At 49.0% G+C, this 12,061-nt stretch overlaps 1 protein-coding gene across 1 annotated transcript in view; it reads left to right on the top strand.

Moving 5' to 3' along the window:
- Positions 1–12,061, top strand: part of AK7 (adenylate kinase 7) — a 56,313-nt gene continuing 44,252 nt past the window's right edge. The window contains exons 1-4 of the mRNA XM_053666073.1: positions 1–131; positions 3,465–3,650; positions 6,461–6,463; positions 10,208–10,316. Coding sequence (XP_053522048.1) covers positions 27–131; positions 3,465–3,650; positions 6,461–6,463; positions 10,208–10,316 — 403 coding nt within the window. The 5' untranslated portion in view covers positions 1–26. The remainder of the gene's footprint in view (positions 132–3,464; positions 3,651–6,460; positions 6,464–10,207; positions 10,317–12,061) is intronic.

Raw genomic sequence — 12,061 nt, 5'->3', positions numbered from 1 at the left:
CCTTAGCAACCAGCGCGGCTCCCACCATGGCTGAAGAAGAGGAAGGTGCTGTCCGGACGGAGAAAGTTATTCGGATCCAGAGGGTGTTTATAAACCTGCTGGACTCATACAGCAGCAGAAACATCGGGAAGGTGAGCGGCAGTGAGTCAGGGCGGGACGCTGACCCCCCAGCTCCTGTTCCACGGCCCCAAGTCCCTGAACCCAGAGAGGCCCTGTGCCACGGGGTGGGGGGGTAGGGGGGCTCTCAGGGTATCTCCCTCCCAAGGGAGGGTCCCTTGTGGTAGGCATGGCAAATACCCCCAGGGCCCCCAGTCTGAATCCAGGCTAGACAACCGCCCCACCTGGAAGTCTCCCCGCCCACCCACCCCTAAATGAGTTCACCGGTGGAGCCCCAGCTCCTCCCTTGTTAATAAGGGAAAACTGGGTGGGGCTCAGAGGAAAAAAGGGGCCGGCCCAAGATCACATAGCTAGGTGAAGGCAGAACCTGGAAATGGAGCCCAGGACTCTGACCACCCTGCCACCGCCTCTGAAGCAGGCCACTGATGCAAAAAGAAGTCCAAAATAGACCCGGGGAAGCCAAGTACAGCGTCACAAATACAGTCCCTAACACTGTAATAACTACCTACGGTGCCAGGTGGGCCCTGGAAGCATCAGGGGAACACTTTTGTAGAGGATGTGATTGTCTAACCGCTGTGCTGTGCACAGTGCAAAATAATATTGAAAGTAAACTAACTGCAAGAAAACATTTTTAAAACATAAGTCCCATGGTTATTTTGCCCACAAGGCATTTTTCACTCAGCACTGCCTTCAGCTCTCGGTTTGAGCGTCTGGTGTATGCCAGGAACTGTTTTGGGCCCCGAGTCCCACTAAGCTTTGTCACCTTCTCCACCTTTCGCCCCTGGAAAATGAAGCTGTTCAGAGAGAGGACGCTGGCGCCCTCCATCTTAAAATGCCCAGCTGTGAAAAGAAAGCCATGATTGTTATCATTCCCTGAGGAGGACGTACTGATTTTCTTAAGACTGGTGACAAATTAGCACCAAGTGGGGGGCTGAAAACAACAAAATTTATTCCCTCCCGGTTCTGGGGTCCAGGAATCCAAAATCAGTGAGTCAGCCGGGTGGGTCCCCACCGAGGCCCAGGAGGGAATCTGCTCCATGTTCCCCTCTCAGCTTCGGGCGGCCGCCAGCCGTCCTTGCTGTCCCTCGGTTCCCAGACTCATCACTCCCAGCTCTGCCCCCGTCTCCATGTGGTGCTGTTCCCGGCGGGGGGGGGGGGGGGAGGTCTCTGTGCCCAAATTCTCTTCTTAGAAGGACACCAGGCCCTGGATTAGAGCCCACTGTAATCCAGGGTAACTTCAAATACATCTGCAAAGACCCAATTCCACATGTGATCAGACTCACACGTTCCAGGTGGACAGGAATTTGGGGGTACAGCAGGGGGACTGTTCAACCCTGTATGTCATCTACAGTTATCTGTCAAAAACATATGGATTTTAATAAAAAATAAACTATATATATAGATTTAGATATATAGTTTATAAAAATAGTATTTTTATGCAGCATGTCATTATGATAAACAATGTATATGATATTATATGTATTGTAAATAGTAACAGCTACTAGGAGAGACTAAAAACACATGACCAAAAGAGAAGGAAAGGAAATGACAATGACCACCAAAACTGAAACAATACAAACAGAAAATATTTTTAAAGAAAGGAAACATGAAAAACACAGGTGTAGTATGGACTTCTTTGTGTCTTTGAAAACAAGAGCTCCAGGTACAGAAAAGAGAGATAGGTAGGTCATCTATACATAGAAAGCGTCTCTGAGGGTACACAAGGAACTCAGCCGGCATCAGCTCTGGAGGGTGGGGCCCACTCAGGGCACCTACAAGTTGGCAGGCACAGACAACTATGCACTGGGTGAGACCGGAAAAATGTTGCTGCCCTCAAGGACACTGCCTCTTTTGGAAGAAGACCGACGACCACTAATTTGTAGAGTCCACAAGAGGTTCCAGTGTGTGACAAGTCCTCGGAAGGAAAGAGGACACCCCGTGCTCACCATGAGCAAGAGCAGCTGCTTTACAGAGAACTGCATAAAAGGACTCTCCAGTGTGACACCAGCTGGGGATCAAGCCTGAGGCATTGGTCCCCAGGCGTCACGACAAGGGCAGAGGTTCTGCGGTGGCAGTCGGGTTGGTGTTTTCAGAGGCCAGAGTGGCCCAGAATGGGGGCGGTGACCCAGAGCTCCAGGGTGGACTTCACTGGTGCAGGAGACACGGGGCCCAAGGCCCGTGAGATTTGGGGGCCCACAAAAATGTTTCCATTTCTCTGAAAACCGAAAGGAAGCAACTAAAATCTGAGGGTCAAAGATTATGTTTGTCTTTATAGCAAAACACATATAAAGTATTATTTTAAAGGTCTCTTTTACTATTTATTTATTTTTAGAGAGAGGACTGGAGGGAGAAACATCAATGTGTGGTTGCCTCACATGCGCCCCCCTCCTGGGGACCCGGCCTGCAACCCAGCACATTCCCTAGATCAGGAGTCAAACCAGCCACCCTTTGGTTGGCAGGCCTGCACACGGTGCACTGAGCCACACCAGCCAGGGCTTAAGTATAATTTTTAACATTTTTCTGTGGACGGAGGGGCCCATGAAAGTCAGAATGTGGCCCCAATCCGCACCACAGCAGCGCCGCACACGCGCTCAGCACTCCATCGATATTTTTTGCACAGACAGCCAAGAAGAGTCCAGCGCGAAGGCCCAGATCACGTGGGGTCAGGAGCCAGTCTCATCTTCTCAACCCCACGAAGGCCACTGGAATATTTAAAAAGGGAGGTGCCATGGTTGAGATTAGAGGGAGGGAAGGAAGAGACTCTTTCTCTCCAGTTGATCTCTGATTATTTTTTAACAGCGTAGCTTTAGAATAAAACTTTTCATTTGCAGAGGTAATTTTTTTCAAAGACTTATCAGTAGCAGAACTTTCTGGTTATTCCTTAACTAACCAGGACCTCTCCTTCTCAAATTGCAAGTAATTGCTGTCATCTGGCTGTTAACCTAGAAATAAAAGGCCCAGTGAGAGGCAACAAGTGTTTATTTGAAACCCAAAAACAAGAGCTCCGCAGGAGTCAGTGATTCAGGGAGAAGGCCAAACAGTGTTCAGATTAGGGGAGGGAGGGCAAAGGGATTTCATGAGCAAGGGCGTGGGGGGCAATGATCACATGAACAGAGGAAAGAATTGCTACTGGTGTTACGAAGCCCAGGAAGGATTTTCCAGAGGTGCAGATAAGCTAAGTCATCCCCAAGCTCTACATGGTGATGCTCGTTCTGAAGAATGGATTTTATTTCTGCGGGCGGCCTCTCCATCAGCTGTCACTAAGGCCAGTTTTCAGACCCGCCCTTCACTGACCACCCTTGCTCCGAGTTGTTCTGAGGATTGAGGAAATGTCTCTTGTCTTGCAGTTTCTCTCTAACTGTGTAGCTGGGGCTTCACTTGAGGAAATTCCAGAAGAGGAAGAGGAAGATGAAAGTGGGTTAGTCCTGCCAGAAACCTCCTCATTCAAGCTGAAGGAAGGCACGTTCCAGATCGTGGGCACCATTTCCACCCCCGGAGCCCCCCAGCCCAGCTTTGCTCTGGAGACCTACTCGGTAAGTACCCTGCCGTGCCCCTCCTGAGGGCAGACAGAGGGGAGCGCCACCTTTCCCCTCAGACCTCCCCACAAGGCTTCTCCGCCCCCTCTTCTGCAAATGTGGGGGGCTGGGGAAGGTGAGGGACAACGTGGGGGCTGGTCTTCATCCTTGAAAGGAGAATGACACCATTGTTGCTACTTGAAAGAATTGAAATGAGATATTCTCGGAACGTATGAAACTAATTTGGACTTTATTCTGCCTTGCGTTGTCCCAGTGCTACTCAGGGCCATGGGGCGTGCTCTTTGTGAACAGAAAACCTCCTCTGGTCACAGGCCACTCAGGAATAACATGCCATTGCATTGCTGTCTTACTGAGACACATGGCTGCCTCCACGTGGCAAATTCTACACAGTTCTTGCCCTGAGACATTTCAGTACCGCCAAGAGGGGTGTCCCTCCTGGGCTATCTCCTCCCATCACCCTGCCTGATACAGCTTTGCCCACTCTGTGCCCTGGAATGGACTCTCCACTTCCCTCCCCAGCCAGCCCTATTCATCCTTCAGGGTGTCATCGCCTCCAGGAAGCCCTCCGTCATTTTTACTTCTCCCCGCCATCCCAGTTTGGTTTCTGAGCCATTTTCTGTACAACCATAGCATTCTTTACCTGCATCGGTAATAACACTTTCTCTATCTTTTTAAAAATACTTTATTTATTTATTTTTAGAGAAAAGGGAAGGGAAGGACAAAGAGAAGGAAACATCAATGTGTGATTGCCCTTCACACGCCCCCTAGTGGGGACTCTGCTGCCAACCCAGGCATGTGCCCCGACTGGGAATCAAACCAGAGACCCTCTGGTTCACAGGTCGGCACTCAATCCACTGAGCCACACTTGCCAGGGCCGGTCATAACACTTTCACACATCATTGTTATGATCTATCAAGTGTGAGTCTCACTGACTATAACTATCAGCTTCTTGAGGGCGGAGACTATGTCTTATTCTCCTGCCTACCCACGCATCTTGGGCACCGAGCACCATGACCGGCAGAAAGTGTCTCCCAGTAAGTGTTTGTGAAATGAATGAATGGGTCCCCTCCGCCCATCTTTGGGACCTGTCTTCACCACTCACCCCTTTCACACTCTTCTGGGTCTTCACTCGCCACTGGCTTCTCTCTTTCCACCGATACATATACCCAAATCTTTCCCGCTGTAAGCCACTTCATGTGTCCTTCCAGGTAACTGCTCGCCTCTTTCTGTGCCCTGCCCCCTGCCACCAATGACCTTCAGAGAGGGTCCAGCCATGTTGGCAGGTCTCACTCCAGCATGCCCCAGTCCCTATTCCCCACAGTGAGGAAGAGCCAGCAAGCTCTGTCCCCACCACTTCAGAGGAAATGACCTGGCCAGTATCGCCATGAGCCCGGAATTCCCACGGTCTTGCCTTACCTGGCTTTTCAGGAGAGACTCTCCTCCCCCCTCCTCCGCCCTCTGCTCTGACCTCCCTGAGGCACCTGAGCGCTCTGCTTGTCTTCTTCCACTGGCTCCTTTTCTCCCTTCCAGCCTTCAAATGCAGTTTCCACCCAGACCCATGTGGCTCAGTTGGTCAGGCATCACCCTGCAAAGTGAAAGGTCGCGGTTGGATTCCCAGTCAAGGCATAAGCTTGGATTGCAGGTTTGGTCTCCGCATATAAGTGGAGAGCTGGGGTGCATATGAGCAGCAACCAATAGATATTTCTCTCTTGCATCATTGTTTCTCTCCCTCTCTCCCCCTCTCCCTTCCCCTCTCTCTAAAAATAAGTAAATAAATATAAGATTTTATTTATTTATTTTTAGAAGGAGGGAAAAGGAAAGAAGAAGAGAGGGAGAAAAACATCAGTGTGTGGTTGCCTCTCACATGCCCCAAACTGGGGACTTGGCCTGCAACCCAGGCATGTGCCCCAACTAGTAATTGAACTGGTGATCCTTTGGTTCACAGGCCTGTGCTCAATTCATTGAGCTACACCAGCCAGGTAAATACAGTTTTTTAAAAAATAAAATAAATGCAATTTCCCCCAGAGCTCCCTCCTTTCTCATAATAGTTGACCTTCCTAAATCTTACCCAGACCCCTGGCTTCAGCTGCCCCATACAAACCACTGCCTTTCAGATCTGTCTCCAGTCCTTTCACCCACAAATCCAACTGCCTTCTAGTTCACTCTCCCTGATGACCTGTAGTCACTTCTAAATTAATATACTCCAAATTAAATGTGTGTTCTCCTATAAATCCACTCTGTTCTTTGCACTCCCAAGTTTTATTAAGGACCTTGCTATCTACATCAGTTTGGGCTACAGGCAATAGAAAAAAGAGCAATCCAAACCAGCTTAATAAATAAGAAAATGCATTAGTTTATGTGGCTGATAGTCTCAATACATTACCAGCTTCAGGACTGGCATGATCCAGGGGCCTAAGCTCTTTTTCTTGCCCCTTCCTGAACTCTGCCTCTCTCTGGGATGACTTCATGATCAAGCCATCAGCGAGGCTGCAGCAGTCTAGGACCTTAATTCATACACAGTAACATCTGAGGAAAGAGCTTCCAGAAGGTCTCAGAGAAAGGAGGGTGCACATCCCAGCAGCCCCCCACAGCATCTCCCTCGGTCTCACTGTCTTGAATGGAGACGCATGGCCATTCCTGAACCAGTCACCTACGCTGAAATCAATAAGGCCTATCCCTTAAGCTAGAGGATGGAGCTAGTTCCCCGGGCTGAGAAGGGGAGTATCTGAACGAAATTGGGGTTCTTCCAGAAAAGAGAAAGAGGAAATGGATGTTTGCAGACAACTGCCAGTGGCCATACCATTCAGCATGTGCGTGCCCCACCACAGCTGAAAGCTATGCAGGCTCTTTGCCCCTCCCACTGTGACAGTGCGTGGTCATGGGGTCCTCAACCCTGTTTGTCTCTCTCTTTTTTTAAGATTTTATTTGTTTATTTTTAGAGAGGGGAAGGGAGGGAGAAAGAGAAGGAGAGAAACATCAATGTGTGGTTGCCTCTCTCAAGCTCCCCAACTAGGGACCTGGTCTGCAACCCAGGCATGTGCCCTGACTGGGAATCGAACCGGCGACCCTTAGATTCACAGGTCAGCACTCAATCCACTGAGCCACACCAGCCAGGGCCCGTCTCTTTACCAGTTCTCTAAGGGACACCTCCTTTCCCAGAGCCATTTGCCTTAGTTCAGACCCCCATCATCTCTAACCACTTGCTCCTGCATCTGAAGCAGTGGCTGTGTATTGAGCTTCCAAGGCTCTGCAGGGGAACACGGAGCTCACAGCCTAACGGGGCGTCTGTGACACAGGCCGTTCGTTCCACAGCAGTGCAGGAGAGGTGATGGCAGAGGCGTGCACACGGCAGCACCCAGAGCCCCCTGGAAAGGGCAGGTGCTGAGTTCTCCGTCTTATCTACAGAGCCAGGCAAAGGAGCTTCAAGCCCCCCCCCCACGTGTGTGTGCGCGCGCACACACACACACACACACACACACAGACAGAGGCCCCCTGACTCCTGTGGCCTAGAGATCCTGGGGCCTTCCACAGCACTGAGTTCTGCCCACGGCCCTCTTTTCGGGAGGCTGGGGGCTGCTAGAGAAGTTGTGACTGACGGTGGGCCTCTAGGACTGCGTGGATAAGGGAGATAAGGGAACAAGGAACGCCACCCAAAGGGAACCATGGGACTGTGTTCCTTTGACATAGGAGGCATCAGTTTCGCAAGGGCCAAGGGGAAGAGGCAAGGGCAGTGTCAGTAGAGATAGAGTGGCAGATGGAAAGGTTCCAGGCTGTTAAAGGCACCTCTGCCTGACTCAGCAAAGCCGCTCCTCCTCCCTGAGCATCCCAGACGCTGCCGCACGAGCTCGGATTCACCCTGCCTGCCCCGCCCCAGGGTGCCCTCCAGTGAGACATGACAGCACACTCCTCCAGGTCCTTTGAATCACTGGTGCTCACTACCTCTGTGACAGTGCGTTCCACGCGGGAGGCTGCAGGGTAAAGCTGCGCGTGAGCTGCACCTGAGCAAGGAGGCGGGGCTAGGGGCATGAGTAGGGACCGAAAAGCAACCTGTTCCGCTGGCTCCAGTATGCGCCAGGGTGGATGCCTTTTGGTAATTTTTCCACCAAGAGCAGGATGGGTTTATCTAATTTGTAGAAGAGCTTCACATGTGCTTTGGTGTGCCCTCGTCTACATTATAGTCTATAATTATTTGTTAAAAGTTTTCCCAACAGCAAACACGCAGATGGCTCCTTAGTGTCAGCAACCTTGTAGAACTCATCTTTGCCTCTATCTTCTGGGTCAGAAACAGGGCCCACGAATGTTTGTTGAGGGAACAAACGAATGCACGAACATGGGCACTCAACGCCTGGTCAGGACAACCATCCTCTTGACGTGCCTGTTTCCTTGGAAGCGGATCGGGCTCTGATTTAACAAGCACGCGAGTTTTCCTTTGGGCCCCTCTCTCGTGGGCTCTGACCGGCTGGAGTCAAAGATGCCGTCCCTTCTTCCTGTCGGACCGCGTCTGGAGCACAGGCCTTCAACTTCCTCCTGGGTTCTTACTTCCTTTCTTCCATGTGTCATTCCGGAATCTAGTCCAGTCCGAGCTGTACCAGGAGAGCAGTGTCCTCTCACACTGTCACGCCTCTGACGAAGTAAAAAGCAGTGTTTGGATCAGCATTCTCGGAGTGTCCTCTCTCCTGCACGTTTAGTCGGGAAAAGACATTGCATGGATGGTATTATGGGTTGAACTGCATCCCCCTAGTAAAAGATATGTTTAAGTCCTAACCCCCCCAGCTCAGAATGTGACCTTATTTGGAGATAGGGTCTTTACAGAGGAAATCAAGGTAAAGGGGGCTCATTAGGGCGGACCCCTAAATCAGTATGACTGGTAGCCTCATAAAAAGGGAAAATCTGGACCCAGACGTCACCCAGGGAGAAGGTCACGTGATGATGAAGACCGAGAGCTGGGATGGTCAACAAGCCAAGGAACACCAAAGATTGATGGTGACTCCCCAGGTGCCTGGGGAGAGACACGGAACAGATTATCTCTCACAGCCTCAGAAGGAACCAACCCTGCGGACACCTTGACCTTGGACTTGTAGGCTCCAGAACTGTGAGACACACATTTTTGTTGTTCAGACCATTCAGTTGTGATACTTATTTACAGCCATTCTAGGAAACTAGTATCGCTGGATACAAAAGAATGTAGGGAACAAGCTGGAGAAATTGGCAGTCCTTGCTGTTGAACTTGACATGGATGCATTCACCTCGCCAAGGTAGTCCTCCAGGATTAATTTTAAAAGACATCCACTTTTCTTTGGTACTCCAACCGATTGTGGTAAGCGACCAAGTCTGCGCTGCAAGGTTCTGTTTTAATGCACCTCGTCAAGGGCCTGTAGGGACCGTCTGGTCTTCAGGACACGTGCAGACTTGGGTTTGGAGACTGCCAGGTCCTCAAGTGGCTATCTTAATCCCCACTGAGATATCGCTCCACTGGGAAACGAGCTGGCATCCGCGCAGCAAGGGGGGACCAGCTGAACACCGTGATCGCCACGGTTACTGTTGTCTATGGAAGAACTTTACATTTTTGACCATTAAAACTTTACATATTTTTTAAATACTCCCACTCTAGCTGGTGTGGCTCAGTGGACTGAGCATCGGTCTATGAACCAAAAAGTCACTGGTTCAATTCCTGGTCAGGGCACATGCCTGGGTTGTGGGACAGATCCCCATTTGGGGGCTTGCAAGAGGCAACCAGTTGAGGTGTCTCCCACACACTGATGTTTCTCTCCCTCGCTTTCTCCCTCCTTTCTCTCTCTCTGAAAATAAACAATAAAATCTTTAAAATAATATAAAGTTGGCCCTGGCTGGTGTAGCTCAGTGGGTTGAACACAGGCCTGTGAACCAGAGGATCACAGTTCAATTCCACTCAGGGCACATACCTGAGTTGCAGGCTGGTTCACCAGCAAAGGGTGCACAAAAGGCAACCATACATTAATGTTTCTCTCCCTCTCTCCTTCCCCTCTAAAGATAAATAAATAAAATCTTTAAAAAATAAAAAATAAATAAAATAAAATAAAATAAAATAAAAATAAAATATACCCAACAGTCAACTGTAATAAGATACCTTACATCTAGAAGGAGAACAGATTGATTTCATCTTGAGGATTCCAAAACAATCCCCATAAATCACTCATCAGCACTTGTGAGTGATTCAAGACACATAATTGCTCAGATAATCGTGCCCAGAGTTGGAGTGGGTTTTAAATGCCTCCCACAATCTTTTCCAGTGTGTTCTAACGCTTCCCTTCTGAATCGGGATGCAAACAGCATACCTAAGATCACGATGCAATTTTTTAGTCATCTATTCCCAGCTCTTTTCACAAACTTCTTTGCTATTTGAAAACTACACACAGAAGGGAGCCAAAATTTCATTTTAAATAGCAATCCTCCTGCAAACGTTTTCTGTGGGACGCTTCAGCACAGCGCATCTGATTTGAAAACTGCCGTTCTGTCTGCATATTAAGGCTACTTGGTTAGCTTCTTGAACAAGCGCCCATCAATTCTCTTTTCAGGCCGTCTCTCGAGAAGAGCTGCTCATGCACCTGCTGGAGTGTGACGTTATCATCTACAACATCACTGAGAACGCAGAGCAAGCGGAAGAAGCCATCTGGGCGGTCTCCGGTCAGTGAGGTGACCCTTGCATCTCTGGGGACACCACTTTTGTGTAATTTTCTTTACCTAAGAGGCATCCAGTGAGCACGCAGCAAATGAGGACCATTAGGAGAAACAACCTGAGAATGACCTAAAGCAGAGATTGAAACCAGGCTGGTAGATATGCCTGGGAACAGGGTTCCAAGATAAACAGACCCCTGGCCGGCGTGGCTCAGTTGGCTGGAGCACTGTGGCATGAAGCAAAAGGTCACCAGTTTGATTCCCAGTCAGGGCACGTGCCTGGGCTGCGGGTTCAGTCCTGGTTGGGGTGCATGTGAGAGGCAACCAATCAATATTTCTCTCTCACGTTGGCGTTTCTCTCCCTCTCTTTCTTCCTCCCTTCTTCTCTCTCTGAAATCAATAAGCATGTCCTCAGGTGAGGATTAAAAAAAAAGATAAACTGAAACATATTAAAATTTTTAAGAGTGTATTTGAGCAAAAAATCAATTCAAAGTAGGTAGTGCCAAACTGGGAGTGGTTAGGAGTATGCCATCAATTAGAGCTAGGGGAAAGGATTTTATAGAAAAAAGCCAGGAGCAAAGCAAAGAAATGATTTGATTGGCTATAGCTCAAGCAGTTACCTTATTTGGAAGAGCCTAGTTGGCTCTTTGTGATTGGTTGACCTTATGTTTTGATTTCTCAACCTCGAGCCATTTATGGGCTTAGGTTTGAGTTACTGAAGCAGCCTGCACAGATGTCAGAACCACCCCCAGTCTAATGGGCCTCCTTGTTTAATTATCTTAACAAAATATTCTATTCCGCAGAATAGAATATTTTTAATTATTAAAAGAAATGAAATATTAACTTCCAAATTGCAACTTTTATTCATTCTGTGGGAACTGCTTAAGGAGGTGTGGTTGAATATATCGGGCAGATACAAAGACACATAAGAAAAAGAGTGTACCCCCAGGCACTTGGAGGCCTACGAGGGAGTTCGGGTACACGGGAGACACTTGAACCAGGGTAGAGAACGGCTTCTTCACAGGAGAGTTGCCACAGGAGAGATGGGACTTTAAGAGCAGAGGAATTATGTCTGACTATGAGGGTTCCACCAATGTCCGTGACGGCAAGAGTCCTGGAGGGCTGTGGGGATACCTGCAGTTTTCAAGGGCTTGGAAAAAGGTCATGAACTCTAAGGACCTCAAGTGTGGGAGGAGGAAGTGATGGTTAGCAGTTTGGTGCTTTGTAACCCATCTCCTCATCAAGTCAGGAGCTAAGAAGAAAGTGTATCAGCTTATCTGAGTCGTTATTCTACATAAAGCCAAAAAAAAAAAAAACACAGAGCACCTTACTTTTCAATGCTTTTTACTCGGCATTTCCTTGGTTTTAGGCAGTTTCGACCAGGGGTCAGCAAACTTTTCCCGTGAAGGACCAGAGAGTGGATATTTTTGGCTTTCCAAGCCCACTGCTCTGCCATTATGCCCAGAACAGAGCCATAGACAATATGTAAATGAATGGTCTGGTTCCCCCCAAAAATGGTTTTAAAAAGCAGGCAGTACTTTGGCCAACCCCTGAATAATATCAACAGCAAAACCATATTTTGGCTTAAATTGGAGAAATGAAACAGCGCCTCAGAAATGGCGGTGCCTGTTCAGGGAAATTGGGATGGAAAAGTGCACTCTGAGGGTACACGGGGCTCCTGGGGACCTGGAATGGCTGATTGCTCGTTTACAACTTCAGGCCTAAATCTCATTCAATAAGCTGCAAGTCAAACA

This window comes from Artibeus jamaicensis, unplaced genomic scaffold, assembly GCF_021234435.1.
Source record: "Artibeus jamaicensis isolate MK-2021 breed Jamaican fruit bat unplaced genomic scaffold, CSHL_Jam_final contig_444, whole genome shotgun sequence".
NCBI classification, from domain to species: Eukaryota; Metazoa; Chordata; class Mammalia; order Chiroptera; family Phyllostomidae; genus Artibeus; species Artibeus jamaicensis.
This window is presented reverse-complemented; position numbering and strand designations above follow the sequence as displayed.